Raw genomic sequence first — 27,007 nt, 5'->3', positions numbered from 1 at the left:
GAAAGAGTGATAATTATAGAAAATAAGATAGGAAAGGCGTGGGTAAGGGGAAAAGAGTTACCATGAGAAACGGTGAAAAACGAGCTAAACAAGGTAAGATTAGAGGTTGGAGGGAAAAGGAAGAGATAATGAAGAGAAACAGCAGAATAGCGGGAAAAGAATCTACATAGACTATGATCTCACCAGACAAAAAAGGGAGGTAAAAAGAAAGCTATAGGAAGCGATGAGAACAGAAAGAAGCAATGGCCGTAAGGTGGTGAGAGCATTCGTTGACACGGAGAGTCGGTGTAAAAGCTTCTACGGACCAAACGTGGTATGAACGTGTGTGTACATGGAATGCGGTCAGGGCGTCGTGGACATGCCCTGTAACTAACCAAAAGGGGAGTAGTTCCACTTTAATCAGAGTGGCGCACGATTTCGGTATTTGACCTCGGTGGGCATAATAAAAGTGTGCCTAACTCCGATATACATTGCGCCAACAACATAGTTGACAAAAAGCCCGTAAAACCACATGTTAAACGTGGAAGAACCACTCACGTTGCCATTGACTGGAGCCTTTACAGGGATTAAAATGGGGTTTTTAAGCACAGGCATAAGGGATAGACCTGATAAGTCTTATCTCCATACCCTGTGGTGTGAGGAGAAAACCAAGCTAGAACACCGTCTAGCCTGAGATCTGGGTTAGGCATCCGTTCGGATCGGGTATCACCCGTTCGATAGGGCTGACATAAAACCTATAGCATCATTTATGGCACGGACCTATCCTGTAACATTCTTTTTGTCGAGTCTCGTTGTGTCGATAGGATTGACCGTCCGATAAACCGCTTCTTAGCTTCGATACCCATATTTGGGGCATAATTTAACGTTATCCCACTGCGGTGGAGTTTTCGTGGTTGGCAAAGCGTTCTGTTATATCTTTATATCGTAGATGAACTTAAATTGGAGCATAATGACAGTGATTGCTCCTCGGGCAATTTTTTGTTCTATTGCCGCAACAATAGCGACTGCCGCTACTCGTGCCGGCAATGCTCTCACTACACCACCAGCACCAGCATCAGCATCCGTGTGTTCTGGTACATATACAACTGGTGTTCGTGTTGTACGTACCTCTCAGGCACGTGACATGGTGCAAAAGGAAGATAATGTTAGCGAGTGAGGATAACGACACATCATTCAGGTGACAACCTTGATCCCCTGGATGCTCATCACAGTGCCAAGCGATTAACCGTCCCACGAATAAACGAGCTTGCAGTTGACACGCGGCATCAAACTACGGGTGATTTGGGTTCTTTTATGAAGGAGTACATTAAGGTTGTCGAGAAGGTTGCTGATAGCTCAAAGAATTTGAAGGGCACCTATATGTGGTACCACAAGAGGCATCGCGTAACTTGCAGGCAGCTTTCCCCGAACTACAAAAGCAAATCTCCACCACAGATGGTTCACAGTGACTGAAGAATGCCAACAAACAACTGCACTCACAGGTATCGTCTCTGGCGGCCGACATGACACTCCTGCGAGAACAGGTGTCGAAGCTCCAGCGATCAAATGCTGGAGACAGACCTTTACATTAAGCCGCTAGCAACGGGAAGACCGGAATGCCAAATGGTTAAACCGAATGGTTCATACCGAATGGTTAAACTTATATGTATGTTCGGAACACATTTTCAATCTATGATTTCTTAAAACGATTTATAATAACTATCTTGGTCAAATTTATCAAATTTAAGCGAGTCATACACAAAATGGGAGTAATTCGATGCACGCTAATATTGAGAAGTATTGCGAGAAGAAATCGATATACACCAATAACAATCGTGCACTGTCGTCAAGAGATAAAAATACATTGTAAATATATATATTAAAAAGTAAATGGGAAACTGCAATCTGATATATTTAATCGCGAAAACTTATCTGGAAAATTTAATTAACGCTTTGTGTAAATTTCAGGTGTCAATCAAGGAAAGAAATGTACATAAAAGTGCAAATATAATCGCGATTAGATAGAATTTTGAAAGAAAGGGAAAAAATGGAATATATAAGAAAGATGTAAGTAAAGAAGAAATTGAAAAAACTTAAAAGTAGAATGTCACTAGCAATCAGAAAAAAAAGAAGATATTTATAAAATGAATTAATGAAAGGATGTACCTCCATGAAATTTTATGAATTTTTATGAAAATATGATTAAAAATTCAATTTATACTTATATGTATATATCAACAATTATGAGTAAATAAATTTATTAATTACCTAAGTTGATTTTTCATTAAATCGAATTTAATTTGTTCCGCATTATATTATCACGTAACTCTTACATAAATGTAAAGAATATTAAGAGCAAAGTATAATACATGTATAATAAAAAGTTTAAATAAAAAGTTATTATAAAAAGACTGAAATATACTTGCTTTCGTAAGCAACTGTCCAAATATCTGTCGTTATCGCCATAAACGGAGCAAGCTCCTTTGTGTTAGAAATTGTACAAACTCTTTGGATATAAACTCGAGAACATGAAACGTGATATTTGAAAGTAATTTTAAAACAAATATGCTTTCGTTTGTAAGACAAATGGGATATACTATTCTGTACGCATATTGAATTGTTGTTATTATCATTTTGCTACATCGTCGTATCATATCAATAACTTCCTTATATAAGCAATACTCTGAAATACTTGCATATGTTGAACCAGGCATTTCATATTTTACAAAATTTTACATATATTTCATAACAGAGTGATATATATATCATCGGAAATGAGTTCCACTTATTCAACCTCATTCGCTTTCACACATATAAAATCAACACTAACACAATTTGTGAGTTGGAAACTATGAATGTATCGGAGAATAACTCTGACGCTAAAACTGCGGCTGCAAAGAAAAAGTATGCAAAATACATAATGTGTACTATGCAGTATATATCACAAGAGCGTGGATATTCAAACATTTACTAACATTATCTTTTTAGAGCCACTATGATGTACAGAGCTCGACCAAGCAAGCTTCATGTAGTGAACATCGGATAACGTTAGTGCCGGCAAATAGTAAAATAAATATTTTATTTTAGATCGTGTATGTATTTTTCAAAATACAATATTTTATTTATTCGAAATAATACACTTTTATACATAAATTACTTTTTTGTTATAAAAAAATTTGAAGTCAATATTTCACATAGTATTTTACTTCAAAAATACTACAAATATTTGTGCCATAGTTTAAAATACTTTTATTTATTTCAGCTATTATCAGCAAATAAAATATTTTTACTTTATTAAATTATACTGCAAAATATTTTTAGTTTTGTAATCTAAAGCAAAAGAAATATTATTCCTCTGTATTATCAGTATGACAGTAGGATAATTATCATGTTCACAGTCCGATTGAAGTTGATGCTGTTTCTTCGTACGTTCAAATATCCAATCAATTATCGTGTTATAATTCGCCTTTGCGAAAAACTCTAATTTCCTATAAAATAATAACAATATATAACGAACTATACCCAAATAAAAGAAAGTCGATTTTGCAATCACAAAAGGAAATAATTAAAGAACTATTAGACAACAGAGAAGAAACAAATATGTCGTCAACATCAGAATATACACACTTTCTCTCATGAATAGAAGAAGCAACAAAAAACAAGCAATGTGAAAAATCATTTTGCCGGATGTTACATAGATCTTCGTAATAATGGACTGGAGTGGAAAATTGCAGCTAAGGGAACGAGAAAGATAAATACAGAATGCAAAATATGCAACAAAGCAATGTGCATTGACTGTTTAAAAAGAAATGTATTCTGTAATGTTTCTTAACTATTCTTTACGTGTAAAAGAGACACTTATAATTCAATTGTCCATAAAAAATTGCTTGTAAGTTTCAAAAGCACCTGACCCATGGGTAATTGAACGGATGTACGAGTTAAAAGAACGCTGAGCCATACATGTGTTATATCGACACATTCCAATCCATTTAGTGAAGAAAAAAGTGTAATTATACAGGAACGGGTGAAGAAAAAATTCCATTAATCTTAGATGGGGCGTACTTCTCGATTGAAAACGAAAATTAAGATAGTTCGTAATGCATATTTACTCACCCTTATATTCCTTATTATCCTATTTATGTATACAGTTATTATATTTTCATTGTTACATTTAAATATTTTTCGTTTTCAATTATATGTATAGGCAAAAGTTCTTTATATTATAATAGTATCACTGGCAACATATTTCAATGTCATCGAAATCGGTAAGATATCCCTTAATCTACATAGTTACTATAATTTCTTACGTCCATTGCAGGTATTCCGTCATGGAATAAAAACAAGCCTAGAAGACACCGTGACGATTTTATAACAGTCATGTCCTAAGTGTTAAATTTACAAATTCGTCATTTTCAGACATTTTTTTTGTTTTATCGTTTCGAGTGTCGATCGAACACGAAAAGCAATACAATACCTAATTTGAACGAAATTAGTCAGCGACAGTTAAGATTTAGCTGACAATTGACCAAAGATGCGATATGCAAAGGTCGACATCAGATCATGAGTACTAATTACGTTAGGCTCCAGCGTTCGAAGTATTTGTAACTGGAGAGGGTAACGACGACGTCATTTTGAAAAAGGTCACCAATGTGCTGGTCACCCCCGTCTACCTCAGTCAGTGCACCTTGCATTGAAAATGTTCCTTCTTCTTCAAAGTAATTGATGCGCAGACCAAGGAAACGCCCTTGGTGAACATCCGCCCCTTAACCAACTCCTTAACCCATTTGCATCCAAGCGCGGAATATTCCGCGAACCACGACTGTCGTCTAACAATCACCGAGCGCGGAATATTCCGCGAACTGACTTTTTCCATTACCAGTTGCTGAATATTCTTCAAATGCCACAGATCACGTTTCATCCCTTTTGTGAGCATCTCATCTACATCGGTTCATTATATTCTTAACAAGTTTTACTTTTGTCGTGAAAATCCGTTTAACTGCCATTATGAGTAGGTACTGATACGCGCGCGGTGATACAGGCTAGTCGTCAGTTGAACGTCGCTGATGCCTGAACACGGCACCTTAGGCCATGATGCAAATGGGTTAAATTCTTTAGTTTTGCCTTAAAACGATCGTAAAGGAAGTCAGTTCTTGACTTTCCTCGACTAAATAGAGTTTGTCTTTACTTGCTAATAATGGCGAACAAGTCCGTCCCATCGGTTTCTAACGTTCGAGAGTACCGATTGTTCCGATAGCACATTTCCGATGTTCGAAATTATTAACCAACTACTACCATTCAAGCAATGATCGTTCAATGGAACGAACAACAATCAGTTGTCCAAGATTAATTTGGCGGGCAACATTTCGAGATCGCGAGACGGCCTTACAACCCAACGGAATTCAGCCGGAATTCAATCGTAACATTTTACATTCATCATCTAACTTCTTACTCCACCTATGTGCTAATTATAAACATATACTAAAAATAAATATGATAATAATCTTCTAGCAAAAGTCTAATGGAGAAACGAAGAAACAAAGAAACGTAGACGTTGCAAATGAAAAAATTATTGTAAAATAGGAATGTATTATTCAAAAAAAGATAAATAATTTAGTGTTTAATATATATCAAAAACCTTCTACCACAGTGGAAAAACTGAAGTTTAAAAAATTAATTTGTGAACAAAGTAAATGAAACTCCAATGTGAAGTGTGTGTGACGAGAAAGTCTGGTTATAAAAATAAATAGAAACTACAGAAAATATGATACAAAATATAAAAGAAAGTTTAGACGAGTTAAAATATGTCTATACTACCGCTGACGTGTGATTTTCCTTTGGAAGATGTCTTCTTGGCATAACTTATTGAATAAATTACTATAGGAAGATTGAAATATCCTCTCACACGTGCATTCGAATTGCAGTATTAATTATAAATGTACACAAGCGTTTACATTTAAGTTATAGCAAAGTAATATTTACTGCCACGCCTAATGAAAGCAATTTCGTTAAAGCTTTTAATTATAGTATTCAGTATTTGAAACTGACGAATCAGAATCAGAATATACGGAAACTGAAAAAACATATTTTTCAAATGTAAGCAATATTTTAAATACAACAGATGCAGATAAATATTATACATTGCCTAATTATTATAGATATTATAGTCACATACTGACAGTTCGCTATCAGGGATTCAAATAAAAATTGCAAAGGTTTGATTTACCAAAAAGTGTATCCGCACTCCTGAATTAAAATAACCGTTATGCAAGGCTATTTTTAGAAACAAAGCTAATTTTCGCGGTCTTTATGGGAAGGTGAAACGCAGGTGAACGAAATCGTAATCGCGAATCCGAAAAGTGACATAATTTTTATGAGAGCAAATCGCTAATCGGTTGAATCATATCAGCCAATTACCAATTAATAAAAGTATGTGGTCAAGCTTTGCAATGGGCATAAAAACAGGGCCCCCGACGACACAAACACAGTCCTGAGTGGAGATGTCTTGAAGAATCCGCGTAGACCTCTGGATATTCCATCGATAAAAGAAGGAACACATACACGTTATTTTTGCAAGCTGCAGACAAAATTAAACCTGTTTTTGGCATCCTACATATATACATGGAACAAACCGAGAAAGACTTTCTCTAAAGAATATGTAATATACATTGACGCTTATCAAGGGGACAGAACAGTTTGACACGCTAAAAAATTAGTGATATTTTCATGACTTATTTCAACATATTATAACCTACGTAAAACAACGTTAAATTTTCAAAAAAGTCCCTTATTTAGCTTTGTGGCGTCATCATTCTGAAGTAATTTTTTTCAATGCGGCCTGTCGGTGTGCAGGATTCTAGCCAAATGAGATTAGTGACACAAAAATATCAAAAAGGACTTGAAACTATAGTATGTTTACTAGGCATTGACTTTCGAACTTTCAATTTTTTTGAAAATTATCAAAATCACAGCTTTTTATAGATGATCTATCGAGTTTTTACGAAAAATTGTGTTGTTTTTTTGTTAATAACTTGTTAGCAGTTTTGAAGAAATCGAACGCCAATGCCTGAAAAATGTTATAATAAAGTTCTATGCAAAATTTCATAATAATTGGTCGATTAGATATATCTCGAGATATCTTGCACACCGTTTTTAGAAACATGGTTTCCAGAAAAACGCGTTTAATGTTTCGGAATATAGTTTTTCATACGCATCCTTAATTTTTCTCCAATCAGTCATTGCTACCTCATACATATGACCATCTGCTTCGACTTTAGTTTATTGTACTGTTGATAAACCGAATCTATGGGCGATTCTACCTTTTTGCGGGGCTTTAAACGATCATCTATTAGGTATTTTAATCATTTTTTCATGAAGTGTGACGCATGGTGCAGCAACTATTGGTCTCATGATTAAATTCATAGTGCTCATATTTCACAAGACACTCGAAAAGCCTTTACTGAAAATATTAGCAGCAATATAAACAGCAATTTTCGCATTTGTAAAGGCGCTAAATAAACCTTTATTTGGAGCTAAACGCTGAATAGTATTATCGAAATTTCGTTTTAATTTTGGCTCGATCCACCCAAAGCAGACCAAAAGTAGACATACATAATGTCGACTCTTCGGCTTTTCTGATATTACGACCTATAGAATCGATTCCATGCAGATAGACTCTCACGTCAAGCCATTATACATTTGCCGATGCGTTATGGCACGCAAGATTGCGAATCGGTTTTGACTTTCTTACATCGAGAAATAATTTCTCTTAAAGACTGGCACATTTCTCATATTACTTTTAAGATTTTAGGTTATAATTCAGGACAAAAGAAAAATTGACTTTTACAAAATTTCAAACTGTCCTACCCTCTTAATATTTGAACACTAGATTATTCCAAAAATAATTGCTGTATTTTATTCTTTATAATTTCATTTTTTAATTATTTATTTTCATGAATTAGGTTTCAGTAAGTCTCACGCCATTCTGCTGTATTTCTATATAAGTATATTTTCTTTTGTTTTAAATAATCAATATATTCTTCGACTATAGAGTGTTTATTCATGTCGGTAACACGTACTAATATTAATCTTTAGCAATCACATTAATAAACATTTATAAAAAAAAGACTGTGTTCTTCATTTGAGTTCAACAATTTTCCAATATAAGAAAATATCTATCATAGATAATAAAAACATAAATTTTATTTATTTATTGTAAATAGTTCTTTGCGTAAGAAATAACAAATTATATTATATCAAAATTTTACGTCACAAAAATATTCGAACACTTAACCCTTTGCACTAGACGACTTTTTGGCTAGAGTAGAGTAGAAAATCAAAGATTCTCTATTAAAAAACTGACGATACTTTTTTGAGCAGTAAATAAAGAATTGTATAATAATATAATTGTAGAATTATTTGATTTCGATACCTTGTACACTGTTACATTACATTAAATTTGATATATTAATTAATATCGATCTTCCAAATTTTATGAAATGGTGACTGAGGGATCACCTCTCGAGTGTAAAGGGTTAATAAATTCAAATTAATATACCAAAAGTAATTTTTCGTGAAAGTTAAGTATTGCATTTAGTAGATCTTTACTTGGACTATACGTTTTGAGCTTGTTAATATATTAAAAAATATTTTTTATTTATAATGCACTACAAGTTGTATTCTTATTTTAGAAAAATTTATCAGTTTCCCTAGTATCCGTTTTTTTTCTATTCATTGAATGGTACAACTTTTCTATAATATAAAATATAATTTAATAAAAAATTAAATTACATTAAATTAAGATCATATTTTTCTATAAATTTCTTTAAAAAGATATTAAACTTTTAAAAAGTATCTAAATATTTTTGTAATATACAAAGACAATTCTTTTACTTCAAATCTATTTGTACAAATAAACACTGTTAAAAAGAAATTTGATATGTTACTTATAAATTTTTCATGAAACCATCACTCCAATATACCAAGCAATCAAAATAACAATGACCCTGAATAAACTTTCATTCACCAATGTATTCAAGAACCAAAATATCATTAAATACTTCCTACAGAGGCAATCAATGAAATCATTCTATGTTAGAGTACACCAATAAGAAAATAAATTAAATCTCAAACTACAAACAATAATCCCGAGAAAACTGTCAACATTACCAACCTAGAAAATTCACCTAATTGAAACAAATACAAGTTTAACAATATACACGAGAAATAATACCAACCTAGATACCTATTGACAAATAGCTACAGAAATAATTGAAAATTACAGGAACTATGTGCACATTTACATAGATGGATCAAAATCCCCTTCTGGTACTGAGTATTCTATTATTACTCCATAATCCATCCTTAAAACGAAACTTCCAAATGGAACATCAATTTACTTAGCTAATAATGAGAGCTAATGGTTATTAACCAAGCATTCCAAACAGTTCTTGCACAATCATATAAGCTAATTGTAATATTCACAGATTCTAAAAGTACAATAATATTGATCAATGGTACTACATCATATAACATCAACCATTAAATGTTAGAAATGGACCAAAAAATAATATCAGAAGGAAATGAAATAAAGCTCATATGGATCTCTAGTCATCATAGGAATTACAGGGAACAAAAAGCAGACCAAGTAACGAAAAAAGCAACCAACTTATCAACAATTGAGTACAATAAAATGTGCCTACATGATACACTAAAAATAGCAGCAAACAAAATTAAATAGCAATGGGAAATAAAATGAGAATGAACAGTACCATATTGTTTTAAAGATATAATTGAAAAATTCTTCAATAATAGTAAAATAACTACCAAACTATCTAAAATAAATCAAGTTGCAATCAACCAAATCTAAATAGGTCATATGAAAATCACCTATGCATAACTGCTAACCAAAGATCCAGCACCATAATGTAAGGCATCTAATGTACAAATCTGAATTGACCATGTAATCAGTGCCCAAAGTATAACATATTACAACCAAAATATTCACTGAAGGCAAACATCAAACACAATTTGAAAAATAGAAAAGCTGCAACCTATTCCAATTCATAAAAAACACTAAACTATTATCAAAGATACTATAGTTACACATAGGATACACTTACTAAAACGCCACTAATAACCTATATAACAATTGATGTAATATTAAACTAATATATAAAAAAAACAAAAAATTTATCATGTAACTTATCAACTGTAACTAATACATTTATGTTTTCACAAGTAACATAATATTTACATATGCCTATTTCACACAAAGCAATAAATATAATGTCATGTAATATCTATGTAGCAGTACAAATGTCTATACGTAAATTTGATTGAAATTAAATAATACATAATTGAGTTAGAACACTATATTAGACAGAAGGATAGGACAGATCATTGAAATATTTAAACTGTACCCTTAATGTTAACTAAAGATAATATTATTTGAAAAATTTAATGTTGGTGTATGAAACTGATTCATCTACATCTATCATTATGGTCTGATGATTTTCCTTAGAATATAAATAATATAACATTTGCATTTATAAATTGTATGTTAATTTAATAGTAATTGAATAGTAATTTATATATGCAATTTATATGTCAATGATATTATATTCTAATTAATATTTTGGTTCTTTCAATGTAATAACCTTTCAATATAAAAACTTCTTTCAATGTATAATTTCTTCACCTGTTTTATTCTATAGATACTTGAAGCTAATTAAAATTGAATTACGAAGAACAATATACGTGAAACGTTCTATTTTTAAAAAATTATTATCATACTACACAGTTTGTAATAGTTGGGAAAAATCATTTTCAGATAAGTTTTTAAAAATTTTATATCAATTTTTAAACATTCCATATTGTCTAAAATGCCATTTACAAGATATCTTACAATACTAGGTGCTATGTTCTACCCACATATTATCCATATTTTCTGCATATTACCTATATAGTTCCACATCGACTATTATTGTTACCAAAAATATTATATTTACTTTGATAAAAAAATATTTTATTATGTAGTATTGTATCTTTCTAATAATATGTATACAATTTTGTCAGAGAAATGTAATTTCTACATGGTAATTTAGAAAAATATTAGAAATATGATTTGAAGTACATACTATAAAAAATACTAATACTCACTAATACTACTAAATGCAAGCTTAATAACTTCTTGAACTGTGTTTAGCTACTGCCAAACCCACTTTTAATTCAAAAGTAAAGAGATTATTCATTTTAATTCGAATTATTCTTCCTTCTCTATATATTAACTTTTTCAATTTCTCTAAATACATAAAACTTCATTATAATATTGTTTTCAACGTTACTTTTTTTTTTTTTTTTTTTACAATGTTGTAGATTTGTATCTGTTTATAGGAGATACAATTGCACTGTACAATTTAATCTGATTTAGTTATTTCCAAAATTATTCAATTTTTTTTTTTTTTTTGTATTATTAGATAAACATGTTACAATAATAATCTTAAATAATAAATTAGGATGAAGTGATAAATTTTTACTAATAACTAATTTATATAATATCTTTCATCTCTGGAGTATTTATGATGTGTATGTATATCATGATCAAAGTCAATTTATAATAGAAATGATTTACACATATGGATTATCACATTTCTTGTTTATCTTAATGTTTGTATCATATGTAATTGAATTAAAAACTTGGACAACAGTGTGACTATAATTTCTATGTCCTATATTTTGATTAAATGTATAAAGGACTAGAAAAATATGTTATACTATGATAGACTATAGACTTTAGGTAACAAAAATAGAAAAACATTTTTTATTACATATAATTTTTAAAAAATGGAAAAGGAACATACTAAATCTGATATTTGCTTGATTCTATAACTCATATTTAAGCAATTTAATACCTAAATGTATCATTTTTCTCTTGTATATATCTTTTCTTCTCATCCGATAGTAGAATTCTTTATTCGTAAGAATAATATAAATGTATAAAACTCGTTATCTTAGTTTAACAACTTGATAATTTTGAGTACTTTGTATCATAGAATATGTCTTGTAATTTAATACAATTTGTTTACTTCAAATATATGTTGCATGATTTCAATTAAATTTATGTATTTTATTTCGAGATATGCTTCATATGTAATGTATATAAAATGTTTAAAATATTTGTATAACTTCATAAAATATATTATATATTATATAATTTATTAATTTCAATTATGAATTGTTTAACACATAATACGAAAAGTGAAATTATTCATATATATCTACAGGTTTCTAATATAAGTTCTAAGATAGTTCTAAGATAGTTCTAAGAAGTTCTAATATAAATCATGTACAGAAAAATATGTACAAATTTATAGCTTATAATATAAATCACACAAGTATAATACAGATTTAAATTTACAATTCTTTCCTTTTACAAGTAAACTATAATTTGTTCAAATATATATATATATTTGAAATTTATATTTATACCATATCCTATTTATATATAGTCACTGATAAAAGTATTCAAACACTAATTTCATATATTTTACAAATATATACAACTTACTTAATAATTTTACTGTAATAAAATAATATTAAAAATTGATTGAAATTTCAACCATTTCCAATGTTACAAAAATATTTGAACACTTAATAAATTAAAGTGTAAATTGTTAAAATAGAAGAGTCTCTGGACTTCAAGCACTGCGTTTTATATTTTCTTGATTCCATAACATATTTTAAACAGTTTCACATGCTAAAAATTATTTTTTGTTAATAATACACTAAAAATTTTATTCCTATCTTAGATGAATTTAAAATTTTTTTCTACACTGCATTTTTTTTTTCTTTTCCATTTGAAGGCTCCACTTTTTTGTATAAGAATAGTCATATAACTGTACAAATCTTATTAGCTTTATTTAAAAGTTAAAATTTAGAATGCATCTATATATTTTTACAAATTAAAAATTCCTATTTTGTTTATTTGTCTTATAATACTTGGACAAGATTCAGCAGATTTTTCATTTTTATTACAAAGTAAATCAACAAATTCTTCACTTCTTTACAAATAGCTAAAAAATTAAAAATATTATTTTATTACATTTAGTTTATTAACTAAGTAGTACATATTTGTAAAATACAATAAATGTTCTATCAAAACAGAAAGGTTTGGGTTCATTTCTTCTACAATTAACAAAGATATAAATCAATAAAGTCAAATATACCTTAATAACAATTTAAGATACTTTCATCAGAAACTATATATTTACTATTGAGTAGTAGTTAATATTCACTTTATAATTATTCGCTTAATATTCACAAGTATTCCATGTATAAATTTCAAAATAATATATATTCAAATCATGTAATATTAGTTTTAACAGTTCATATTTTAACACTATGGACTGCATTTATATTATTAAAGTCTCTAGACGTATGATCATTACAAAACTACAAAAGCAGGAGCGTGTGCCATTTAATCAAATTCATAAATATTTTTCTTTCAAACTTATTGAAAATTAAAGTTGATATTTGCATTTAATGTTTAAAAATAAGTACTTGATTTTGTAACTACAATTAAGCTACTTTTTATATTGCTTTTTGTAAGAAATAAGATTTTTAAATGCGTTGCTATAATAAAGTCTCAAGTTGTGGCTTATAATAAAATTTAACAGTATTTTTGTTACTTTTATAGATTGATTATTAAAATAATTAACTCATTACTTTTAGTACTTACCCAATGGTAAAATGTCTTGTGGAAATTGCTGATGTATATTTATAGCTTCTTTTATTAAAACAATTAATTCACCTTTGTTATATAATACTTTTAAATATTTTGTATAAAAATTTTTTTGGTCAACTGTATTAAGATCATTAATTACAGATTTAAAAACACTCTCTAATAAATTGGTATATTTATCCAGATTATTAAAATTGTCTATTAATATCCACCCAAGTGTTTTATCAATCATTTTAAGTTTATTTTGATCCAATTCTTTTCGTAACTCTCTTAAATATTCAACGCACTGAATTAAAGTTGGAACATCTTTTACTTGCAATGAAAGCTCAGAAATTTTATTCAAAATAGACGAAAACTGAGTATCACTGAAATTAAATTGAATATTAAATTGAATGTTTTAAATATCAAGTTCAAGGAACATATAACATTTAAGTTTCTGAACACAAATACAATAATTGTTTACCTTTCTAATCGTAAAAGTTTACAGTAGATCAATATTAATTTGTTATAAGAATCATTATCATCCAAATATTTTGTATAGTAGGAGATTAAACCATACCAAGCTATTAGATTATTTGTTTCAATTTGTATAGCTTTTTGTAGAATTAATGGAATTTCTGATTTATATTCACCAACTTTCAACATCGCTGCAGCCAATAATGTAAGTGCCTTATAATTATTTTGTTCCGTATTTAATATTGTTTTACATTTTATAATCGCATCTGTATAATTATTTTCTTTATATGCCTGGCGAGCTTCTTTGATAGTTGTTTTTGTATCATGTGACATTTTAACGTTAAATAGTACTTTTTAAAATAGTATTTTAAAAAGAAATTAAAAATATAACGTCTTAAAAATTGAAATATATTAATAATCTTTGTAGGTTAACGTTTAATTTGAAACGTTTAATCAAGTATTTTTGTAGAAATACCAAAATATATTGCGAAAATATTTGATTTAAAACCTTTATTTAGAAATCAAGATTAAGGTTAGAATCAAACAACTCCGATTCTCGATAAATACACTTCATAATATTTGTTTTTGAATTACTAATTTCAACTTTCCAATCTTTAGAATTTTTATTTCACAATGTATAATTTATATATACGATATAACTTTTTAACTTGTAAAAAATCTCGGAGAAAGCGGTCAAGCTGATTGATCACGTGATGTCAATAATACGCTTACATTTTCTCATGCAATTATAAAGATAAAACATATGAATTGTGATTAGTGGTTTACGAGAGTTTTACTTGATTTTTTTCAATATTTTTGAAAAATTGTTGCAGAGAATCATTAAGACCTTGTATTTTGAAATTAAAGTTTCATTTATAATATACTCTTGGACTATTATATGAGTTGCAGTTTTCGTTAAAACAGATAGAAAATTGATGGTTTTATGTGTCGTTCCTGAAGAGCCACTGAAAAATCCATTATTAATCGTATCTCTAATTCAGACTCTTCCTGTTATTTGGAATAAAAAAAAAAAACTCGACAGAGTTCCTTTTAAGTATGAGTACTGTTACGACTGGTACTAACCCTCCGACTACTAAAGCTCACAGTCCTGTGCCGGGGTCACTTCTGATCCATCCATAAGGATATTTCACTAATTCATATTTAGAATAGCCTCAGCGGCTCATCGATACTGACTCGCACGAGTGACGGTCGCTTGAGACCAGAGTTCTCGCCAATATTGTACCAATGCAGTGATAGCCATACCCGACTCGTATAGGAACTTATATTAGAAGCATATAGGAACGATGAATGATAAAGTTATATTTATTATACATGTATATATTATTATCTTGTACAAGTTTGCATGGCTTGTACAAATTGATCGAAAGAAGAGGAGGAAAAATTGCTTGTTGGCAACAAAGATATTGCATCAATAAATAGAAACAACGGAAAAAAGTAATAAAAGGAACAAAATAAAAGCAGTAAATTAATAGTAAAAATAGTAAAATATTGAAATAGTGCTAAATGCTAAATCTAAATGAAAAATACAAACATAGTATTCTGTCCCGGAAAATGCATTTATAGCATAACTTTTACTTTAATTTCCAATAATTCTAAAGACTTAATTATATTATATTACGACTGTAACTCGGAAGATCAGCCGTACCTCGCCGATCTCTCAGCGGATTAAGTAATAGATCGAAATGTAAAAGTTCAGAAAATTTCCAATTACCAGATCCGACAAATTGGACCCACGTACGACACAGACTCACCAAAGCGACGGACGCGAGCAACTTTCTTGATAGTTCCCACTCTCCAAGCAAACGTCTTTCGGACACACCCACGTCCAATCAAGAAACTCTATTTTTCCTCCACTCACATTCGCCCTTAACTAATCAAACAAACTCGATGAATACCGAACAGGACACGACGAGATATTACAGAAAGGAAAAATCAGTACGTATTCGACACCCATTATCGAAACATTTTCTAAATACTATAAAACTTGTGTTTGAGACGATACTCGGCAAACGTTCACATCTAACTATATAGTTTAGTTACAATAAATATCCACGAACTAGCCAAAATAAATAATCTATTTCTAACCTAAACTAGCGATCCACAAACTATAAACCAATCACGCAGTATTAAGTTGGCGCGTGATACGTTCTTGACAATTGAAGAAATTCAATTGATTAGACGTGGCAAATAGTATAAAATGCTGAATATTGAAAACAAAAATAACAGAAATTATTAAATACTAAATATTAAAACACAATGCTAAAATACTAAATCAATAATAAAAACACTAAAATATAAAATAAACTTTGAAATAAAAAATTGCTTTGATTTTCTGCACACATTTTCCTTCCTCGGAGTGTTACTAAAAACTGATTTTTTTCGACTACAGTCTTCATCGCTTGGTGGGCACTTTGGCGGACACGTGTAGCCAGATAACGTTCATGCCCTAGTGCAATCGTCATTTTTACATTACTGCGTGCATTATTACATTCGAGTTGCTCTGAACACGGGTGAGAAACGATTCTGCCATAGTATGCGGAGAGCTTACTGTAGCAGAAAATATCGTTAAACAAAAAAATGAGGGTTTTCTGAATTTATTTGGTAAACTTTCAGTTTAGCGGCTTTGCCCTAAACGCGTTTTTTTATCCGGATTTTTGTTTTTTCGCAAAAGGCTTTATTTGTGCCCCAATAAGAAATATAGATCGAGGAGCTTGAAAAAGTTACTAATTTTTTGACAAAAAACATAAAATTCTTAAAAACTGCAGAATGCGTGAGTTGATTCTTATGATTTTTGAACATGTTGTGGAGGACGAGATTCTGAAGACCTTTTATCTGAACAATAATTGACGCTTGGCCTTAATTTCCGAGATATTTGCAAAAATTGTTCACACTGTCGCATTGACTCCGCCTGTACGTGTGCCGTGGACGTGTCGGGTCGGTTTCAAAGGATCCAGCACTGTATTTATTTCTCAAGGATGGTATATGTTTCCTTTAGTGCTTTTCTTGACAGAGTTGTAATGAGTAGATAAGGATTGCCCCATCTTAACGTCGGGTGATGGCAACAGTATATATAAAATCGGGTTTGGCTGGAGCGTTCAGGGTGTTATCTGGAATGCGTGCGGAAGGATGAGTGACCGCGCGCAAGAATCGTATGAAAGGGATGTTTATGGGAGTATCGACTTCAAGTGAAGAGTGCAAGTCTAGGAATGCGCCTGAGTGTTTAGGCTACGTGACCCACTGGGGGCAAGGCTGTGAAGAGTGCGTGGGAAAGGCATGATCGAGACAGAGAGCATGAGTATGAAAGAGGATAGAGTGTATGGTTTAAATAACGGTGCGAGGCATATAGATGGTGTAATAGTCGAGACGTAGTGAATAGAGAGGATCGTGTGTTTGAGAGTTGGAATTGAGAGAAATTTAGTGTAATATTTTAATTAAATAAACCTGTTTTATTATTCATAAAAAAAATTCTTTTATCAATTTTTTTTTTCGCGTAACAAGAGTGACCGACTTCTCAGAGAGTGTGAAAAGGGTACGTGACGCGGTTCGCCTGAACCTCAATTCTTATCGAATGTTTATATAAACATTCGTTCTAGGAATTTAGATTGTATAAACTATTTATTCGTTTCTTACATCCTAGGCTGATTTTTGTCCACAACTAAACTAATCTTTTCAACAATACGCATATAAAATATAAGTATAGTGAAGTAAAATTAGGAAATGAACATTCATCGAAAGAATCTGAAGCTTTAGGGATAAGTCTACGCTCTTGCATCTATTTCTTGCAATTGTTTTGTTCGCTTTCTTTGTCACGCGATGCTATATAATCAGGCTAATAGGAAGGGATCATTTCTGCGAGTAAGGTGAGCGCGTTTGCCTCTACTGCCATGGCGTTAGAATGAATGGGTTGGTGAGGATTAATGGGGATTCGGTTGCACGTTTTGCTCAGTGGATTTCTCATCTGCATAGTATAACGCATAGTATGAATACTGTTCGTTGCAGAGAAGAAGTAGGACCGAATTAGACCGAACGCAAAGTTCGATATTTATGCAGTATAAGTGAAAATAATCATGTTTTGCTCGTGCAGTATTACTCTTATATTAGCAGACTTGTAACGTATTATTCGAGTATAGGAATCTTACGGGTTCCTTACACCTATCTCACGCTTGTATATTATAACGTTACTGAACTTGAAGATAGGGGTTTCGGTAGCGTTATAGAAGAGTAGAGACTATGAGCGAGCATGTTAGGCAGAGCAAGTAGAATACCCTCTTTGCTTCTGTGCCGAAACAGCGCGGACTCAGCAATGCATAGCACTTCTCGAGTGAAAAAAAAACAAGCCAGATCAACAGCAGTATTAATTAGTAGTTGCATCTTTGATCTTAATAAAGGTAGAAAAAAATAATAAAGAAAGACTGTTCGTACTGTTATTGTGTAAAGCTCTATCATTACACAATAATGTAACTTTTTTCTCAGGAATACACTTGCAATTGCATTTGTCTCTTAATTAGAGTATTGTATTTTTTCATGTAATTTGATTCTTTGTGTGATAATCACACTGATTTCGCATAAAAAAGTATTACGGTACTATGACAGACAAATTAACACGTTTCAAGGTATTAAGATATTAAGATATAAAGATATTTAACTATTTAAGATATTACATTTTTTATTTAAGTCCGCAATAAATGTAATAAATGTTCAAATGTTTCAATATTATATTGCAAATAATTTTTCACGCAAGTTTTACTATTTTCGTTACATTCTTCAGTTACTGAAACAGGAAAGTTGCGAATGAACCTTATTTTTTGAAAAATCCCGTAAGAAAGGTCAGACAGATTCGAGTCAGGAAAACTTACAATTAGATGCACAACTGGGGATGCTAAACGTTGTCTCCATAAGTTGGAGTTAAGCATTCCCTGTGTGGCTATTATGAGTCGATACTCTTTCTTAATAAAAATGATTTCGCAACATTTGTTTCAGTAGAACGAACGAGTTAAAAGTAATTGTTTAAATGTAAACTAGCAATTGAAAAGTGTAACGAAAGGTTTAAAAAAAATGTCTACAGCTTTGGTAAGAAAATGTTTACAATATAACGAAGAAATATTTGAATATTTATTCTAAATGTTAATAGAAACTTAAATATTTTGAAGAGAAATAATTTTTTCTAAATATCTTGATGCTTTTTCTTCTTGCGTATAGATAGACAAACACAAACACAAACACACATACAACTTTTGGTCGTTTATTGTTACTTGCTCCATTTTAGGTTTCCAGATTTCGATAAAGGCACAGGAATCTTCGTGAATTTTCTTTCGTTGTATGTGCTTCTTCTTATTAACTGATATTAACTGATTGCTGGCGGTTGACATGTCTTCTAGCAGCACATTATTTTAAATTGTTGAAATCCTCGATACGTCGAGAGATTCAATTTTTGAAAACGGGGAAACTAAAAAAGTTAAAATATTAAAAATACATATCAGTATGATATTAAGGAAGTAAAGAAGATATTAATGTTTAGTAACTCTACAACATATTTAATCATGAAATTGCACTATCATCGAGAGAGCTTTTTACTATAGTACGGAAAAGTGTTATTTAACGAAAATTTTGTTGTTTTAATAAAAATCAAAGGTTAAAAATATAATGTTTATATTACAAATAGATAAATAGACAATTGGTATTCAACAGTACCAGCATACTGGTAGCTATTTGATAGTGATAGAATAATAATGTTTTTGGTTTATAAATGTCACGATATAAGTTAATTTGTATAGATTAATAGTGAAATAAGTAAGAAAGTTGACTACTTAATTCAAATTGTTCTTCTTTACGTACGTTATGTGTGTAAAATCGTCTGTTATAAGGTAATGTTGATAAGGAATTAAACCCATTTGGATGTTTCATTAAATTCTATTCCTTCTGCTTTCAATCTATTAAGTATAGGCCGATAAATATCTGGGGTAAATGGGAGAACCACGCCTCGTTGTTGAATTTCATCTGTTAACGAAAATAGGAAAAGAAAAAGAAAAAATGGTTTAATTTGCAGTGATTAAATTATATCATAAAACATCTTCATACAAGTAACGTAATGGAATGAAAGTATAAGGTATACGCATTAAGGAACGTTTACAAGAACTGTACAGGATGAACAGTTGAATGATTTTCAATTCTGTACATATGTTGTTTCTTTGAATATTTCCCTAAATTTGAAGTAAATTGAACGTATAGTTCCTGTCCCGCCCCATTCCGTTGCGAATGTATAGAAGTTTTTTCTTACTCAAGAACGCGTAGGGTGCTCTAGACGTTTTACGGTCTAAAGCTGTTATTGATGTTTCGTAGCCCGAATGTTAATCTGTTTCTTCCTTACTCCTTTCCTCGGAGACGCGATCAAGTAGAAGGTTTTGACGTGTTAGTTTGAGAGTTGGATTGTGACTGTTTGAAAACTGGAATGTGACTCGGTTCCTCGCCTCGGCATGTCGAGGACGCACGCTGATTGATTGTTTAGAAAAATGTTAATTTCCCAATCAGCGGCATTCTAAGTGTCGTGATCACCTCTTCCATGCGCCCTTGGTGCGCCTTCTCCTGCCAGGGTGGGATGACACTTGAGCGGGCGTGAGGTCATGGGTTTTTCCCAAGGGTTACGGTATTCGTCCAGGGCCGATGTGTCGGTAGTTTGTTACCCTTAGCGGGACATCGGGACTGAGCGGGCGTGAGGTCATGGGTTTTTCCCAAGGGTTACGGTATTCGTCCAGGGCCGATGTGTCGATAGTTTGTTACCCTTAGCGGGACATCGGGACGACCCTTCAGAATTACCGAGGTTTATAACATGTCCTTTGGCTATTGAGCGTAGGCGAAATGAAGATTTGAAAGAATATTAGTTTCATTGCCCCCCAATATACCTAGAGCCCAACTTTAAAATATTCTGTCTTTCCGATCGTGTTATAAACCTTAGAAATACTGACCTCACGGCTCATTTACCGATGCCAAGGCGGGATACTCCATATGTGCACCGCGTAACAGTTCCGAATATTGTGCTTCGGTCAATTAAAAACATTTAAACGTTAAAAAAGTTTCAGAAAAAGCAGAAAAATCATATTTATATGGTAACTTTATCGAGAGTACGAGTTAAAAGAAATCGCTATGAGATAACATTCTACATATTTCGAAATACAAGAAGATAAAAGATGAAAAGAATTTTTAAGACTCTGCAAAGTAGTCATTCCCGTACCGAAAATACTCAAGATGCTAACTTGGCTAACGAACTTATTTTTTCGAATACTTAAATAAACCTTATAGACACATATAATATTTCTTATTGGGATAAAGAGGAAAAGGGAGAACTATACCGTCGAGAATCATTTTAACTGCAATTGCTGTCGGATATCCAACTGTGCGTGCCATAGCAGAGTAACCTCGTTTTTCACCGTACAATACTAAATTAATTCCTCTGATTTCTCTTCTATTGTCGGGCCAAAGTATACCAACGTCGTGTCTTAAAATCACAAGATCACGTTCATTCTGATCATAGCATAGTTTCTTCGACAAGTAATGTGTTAGAGTATCGAGAGGAGTATTTAACTTTAGTACTAAATCTTCCTGGAGAAGTCCTAAATCCTCAATTGCCTTTACACTTTCTTCCGAATTCAGCACTTCGGCTAATTTTCGTTTCAAATTCTCATAAAAAATATTATCATTTGCCAAACCAAGCAAATTGCAAATTAATATTCTCTGAAACAAAAAAGAAAAAGGAAAAGAACATGATTACTCGAATATAACATTTTTAACGTTTGGGTATTCATAATTTACATATAGGAATAGATTTGTCTGAACGCGAGCAGTCATATGAAAGTCTTTCTGAGGGAAAGTCTGTCGATAGGACGTAATAATTAAAAAATCTCCATTTCACATGTGTACAAAATATACATGCACACGCATAGTTGATACATTGTAAATCACACCTGTAATATCATCTGATTTTGCTACTACAATTACGCATGTTTAAAGGCACTTGTTACCTATTATTTTAATTTCTTCGTCATTAATTTTGGCATGCATTTAGTAAAAATACAATAATACATTTCCTCTAAATATACATTATCTTGTGAAAATGTAACAAGTTTTTAATCGTCTTCTAAATATTGTCTTCTAACTATTAATCCGTGATAACTCTGATCTAGCCGATACATATAGCGATACATATACCGGTACATATAATATATAAATCCTAGATAGATTTTGATATTTGTCATGTTTTAATAGATAAATACACGGGTAGTGAAATATGTTATATGTATATGTTATACGCATGTATTTATCTGTGTATCACACGTTCCTCATAATAGGTCTGTCTCCGACATACGTTCAAAAGGATAACCTCTAGCGACAACGTAACATAACAGCGTAACGACAAGCGTATTTAACACTAGATTTACGGTATCGGTGAATTTGACGGAAGGGTTGCTCCGATTATACGATGGTAACAGATTTAGTTAACTTATATTAGGACTGTTAATATAATATATAATTGTTTTTAAATTAAACTAATCGTTAAAGAAAAAGGCACGTGGATTCTTTTACCTGTCAATTTGACAGTTGTCCTTAGAAATAGGTATACAGATAGCGTCCATAAACCTAGTGTTAATAAGGTACTTAATAAGTGATTAGTAAGATATCGTGTGAAACTCATTGTCAGTAGTTTGCACTCGAGAAATTAACTTTTACGATTATGTTAAAGAATTATACTAATCAGATCGACGTATCTTTCGAGTATAAACTCCAAAGCTCGGCACAGTAATAATTTATTTCTTTTAATTTCAGCTTGGAACAAATGAATGGTTAGTTTCTAAATAGGCATCGGAAAGAAAAGAACGTAGATAGTAGGGAAATGGGGAAGTACTAGCAGTGGTAACTCTAAGGCTGCAGAAAGATCTCGAATTTGAAGTAAATCAGCTATAATTGGAGTACGCTATGTCCCATTATACATTTTTGATTTAATAACCACGAATAGGTACTTCTCAAATTAATCGCCTATTCTACGCGTTGTTGATAGATTAATTTATCGTTACATCAGAGAATTATCCAGTATTGTCTTTTTCTTTAAAGTACGTTTCTAAAATATGAAGGAAACGTCCACGAGAATACAAAGAAAAATACAAGTCTTCATGTATATAGGGAATGTGACGTAATATGCGGGCCCCAGCACTAGAGTACAGGAACAAAGAATAAAAATTATGAAGGAATAAAGAATATGAAAAATGTTCATATAAACGTATAATATATCCGTCTCCGTTTATGAGACGTAAGAAATTTTGTAAACGGTGCGAATTCTGCATTGCTTTATTTCGTGAACAAGAAAGCCCACTTTTTACAAATAACACTTAATGTCTTTCGTATCACCTTGAACTTGACGGTTCGGAAAATTTTCACACTGGTTCGTACACGGTTCTTATAAATATGATTTTATCAGAGATTTTTCACAATAAGAGAGAATTTTCACAACAAACATTATTGGTACAAGGAAATCTCACACGTTGTTCTACGTTTAAGATATTAACGTCAATTTAGTTTAAACGTATGGGTGAGAATAATAAATAAAAATGTAGTATCGTACTTTTTCTACCATGTAGACGTAGCTTTAAGAAGGTTGTAAAGAGAAAGAGGGTGCAAAGTCCAGGTCGGCTGAGGCAAATCCTCCATATTTGGTCATGTTTAAGGGAAAGATCGGAAAGCGTGTACATGATGGGGAAAAACGAAAAGAACGGTGAGGATTAATAGTATTGGAGAGAGTGGAAGTGTTGGATACAAAGGTGAGTTAGACGCAGAGTTGAACAGGGTGTTAGACAGAGTTGTATAATGTTGAGAGTTGTAACAAGTCAAGTGGAATTGTTGAAGAGTAGACTCAGAGTTGTCTTAGACTGGTGATATTGAACTATTCCAAGATTTGTTGTTATTCGCGAATTTTCAATAATATCGTTAATCAATTGTTCGATATTATTTTTATTCCTACAAACATAATCAATTTTTTTTTGGACCTTTTTTCTGCAATTGGATACTGACGGGTATAAAAATATAATGATTTTATAATCACGCAATTACACAAAATATCACAATGTAACGGAATACACGAATTGAACTAATTATCCCACTTATGGGATTCTAACGGGGCTTACTATTCTAGCGACGCCACAGTCAGCACTGTCTCACGAAAGTATCAACTCGCAACTCTATTCTCTACTTTCGACTCTCGACTCTCTCCCTATCTTCCAGAGCGGGCCCTTTTAAGCCCGTCTGGAATGCAGAGACACCTTCCCCGAAGGAGGAGAAAACTCCCCCACGTAACGCTCTGAAGAGGAAGGGATTCCTCCTTTGGGTTAGGCTCTTCCTAGGGTCACCCACGCGGGGACCCTTCCCGAGAGGTGCCCGCGGACGCTTCACCCCCAGTTTACGATGGGGAAAAGTGGGGTTGCGCGAAGCTACCTCACGCGGCCTGGCCCCGACTCCCCGAGACCCATCTGGCCGCCAGACTCTAACGGGGCCTCTATACCTGCGAGGTCTAACGATATCCTACATTCTTACAACAAGAAGTTTCAATCGATAGATAAGACACTGTATGCGATATACACTTACTGACAAAAATTAAGATAGATAGTCATAATAAGATAGCATTCCATACATTAATAAACTATGATTTTTGTTTTTTAATATACTTACAAACAAAGTACTCACAATAAGTTGAAGTCATAATGTAAGAAAACATATGCCGAAACACTTAGTTCCCTTTCTGACATCGCTCAGTCTAGTTCATATTATAGATTGTGTTAAATATGACAAGAAGGCAACATTTAACAGACGCTGAAAAGCTGAGAATCGTTAAAATGTTTAAGAAGGGGAAGAAAAGAATTGACATAGCAAAAGTGTTTAATGTGAATCCTTGCATTATCACGAAGATTATAAAATCTTTCGGTTCTCGCGAACTGGCAGACTGCGAAACATAACTGAAAATCTAGATCATCGAATTGCAAGGCTCTCGAAGTCGAATCCATTCTACACTGTTCCTGAAATTAAAAATCAACTGAGCCGGGAAAACATTCATAGCAGGACAGTTAGCCGTCGTTTATATATGAAAATAATCTCTTTTCACTCAAAGCATGCAAGAAACCACTTGCGTGGAAGAAAAATAGAGCAGCTCGGTTGGAGTTTGCTAAAGAACACTTTAGTTGTACAACTACTAAATGGTCAAAAATTCTACGGAGCGACGAGACTAAGTTCAACTTGTTTGGAAATGACTCTAATAATAATGTGTGACGTCATACTGGGCAGCAATTTCATGTTAAATACCTAAAACCGATAGTAAAATTGATGGCGGTAATGTAATGGTGTGGGGTTGTTTCTCGCGTGGCCCTGATTAATAGAAATAAAAGAAACAGTGGATAGATATGTGTATTGCGACCATTTGCCAATGAAAATATTTTATCAGGGTGGTCATTTCAACGCGATAAGAACCCCAAACATTCTTCTAATTTAGTTAGGATGTTTCTTGCAGAACAAAATGTTAATCTAATCAAGTGGCCAAGTCAATCTCTCTAGACTTGAACCCAATTGATCATCTGTGGGATTACGTTCGACGTCAATTGGAAAGTCATTTTTTTACCAATAAAACAGATTTAATGGAAAAAATCACGATAGTATGGTTAGAAATACCGGCTGAGTTTGATGCTCGATTAATTGAATCAATTAATCGAATTAACCACGCAGATGTCACGCAGTTCTCAAATCTAAGGATTATCCAACACCTTATTAGACTGTTATGAAAATTACAGGTATCTGCATATCGTTGTTTTTATTTAAAGTTATCATATAAATTAAATAAAATATGTTTCTTAACTTATGTCACGCAGCTTGTGTCTTATTTCTTCGATTCAATTTAATTCTGGCCCTTGCACAAATATGTTCGGAAAAAAGAACTCGTTGTTTATTGATGTATGGAATGTTATTTTATTATACTATTTTTAGCTTCAACCTATGTGTCCTAGAAGATAGGGAATATTTCGAAATTTCCAAATGATTACGTTGTTTCTTAACATTTGTCAGTAAGTGTATGCGTAACAGTAATCCGCTACATTATAGCCGAGTGACTAGACAATGTTTAAATGTTTCCCAGATCTTTATTTACGAAGTTCACATAATTTCAATTTAAAATTAGTTGTGTACGTACTATCAACTGAAAATGTTGAAATACCAAGGTTCGCGATTCTGAACTTTTCAAAAAGTTCAAGAAACACGAAAGATCATTCAGAGGATAACTAAATCAGTGACAAGACGTCTACGCACTTGTCAGAACTTGTCTTGAAATCTAAGATGATCATTTTTAGCATGCCTTGTAATTAGATAACGCAAAATAGAAAATTTATTCTATCGCATAAGCAAAAATAGATAGACTCATACGTTTATATGAATTTTTTCATCTTTTTTAAGTCTACTATCAGTTCCTAAAGTAAGTTTACATATTACATATAACATATTACATTACCCTGTATATTCAGGCTGATCCTCTGGTTACGAATCTTAAAATCGATTGTATTAGTATGTGGGAGATGTGATTCGGGGGACCGATGAGACTCGGGTTAAAATTAGAGAAGCTTTCTTGTCTTAAAAAGTTTATACTTCACACATCGATCTCTTGCTCGGTCGGGAGTCTTCTACGAATTGGACTCGAGTCACGCGTGCGGAGGTCTCCCTCTGCAGATGCTTCGCGCTCTCGATCGTTTTATGACGATCCGTCTGTCGGCGACCGCTTCGACCCGATTCTCGACG

General features: G+C 32.1%; 2 protein-coding genes across 2 annotated transcripts in view; both read right to left on the bottom strand.

The window, feature by feature from the left end:
* Positions 1-14,506, bottom strand: part of LOC108550057 (tetratricopeptide repeat protein 37) — a 104,534-nt gene extending 90,028 nt beyond the window's left edge. The window contains exons 1-2 of the mRNA XM_017903657.1: positions 14,181-14,506; positions 13,715-14,082 (exon numbers count right to left, since the gene is read on the bottom strand). Coding sequence (XP_017759146.1) covers positions 13,715-14,082; positions 14,181-14,506 — 694 coding nt within the window. The remainder of the gene's footprint in view (positions 1-13,714; positions 14,083-14,180) is intronic.
* Positions 14,507-19,413: 4,907 nt separating this feature from the next.
* LKRSDH (lysine ketoglutarate reductase/saccharopine dehydrogenase) overlaps positions 19,414-27,007 on the bottom strand; it is a 64,454-nt gene continuing 56,860 nt past the window's right edge. The window contains exons 9-11 of the mRNA XM_017903644.1: positions 21,541-21,922; positions 20,030-20,191; positions 19,414-19,640 (exon numbers count right to left, since the gene is read on the bottom strand). Of these exons, the coding sequence (XP_017759133.1) occupies positions 20,076-20,191; positions 21,541-21,922 (498 nt within the window). The 3' untranslated portion in view covers positions 19,414-19,640; positions 20,030-20,075. The remainder of the gene's footprint in view (positions 19,641-20,029; positions 20,192-21,540; positions 21,923-27,007) is intronic.

This window comes from Eufriesea mexicana, unplaced genomic scaffold (assembly GCF_001483705.2).
Source record: "Eufriesea mexicana isolate 0111107269 unplaced genomic scaffold, ASM148370v2 scaffold2501, whole genome shotgun sequence".
In the NCBI taxonomy this organism is placed as follows: Eukaryota; Metazoa; Arthropoda; class Insecta; order Hymenoptera; family Apidae; genus Eufriesea; species Eufriesea mexicana.
The sequence above is the reverse complement of the archived record's forward strand: the minus strand, read 5'-3'. Positions and strand labels throughout refer to the sequence as shown.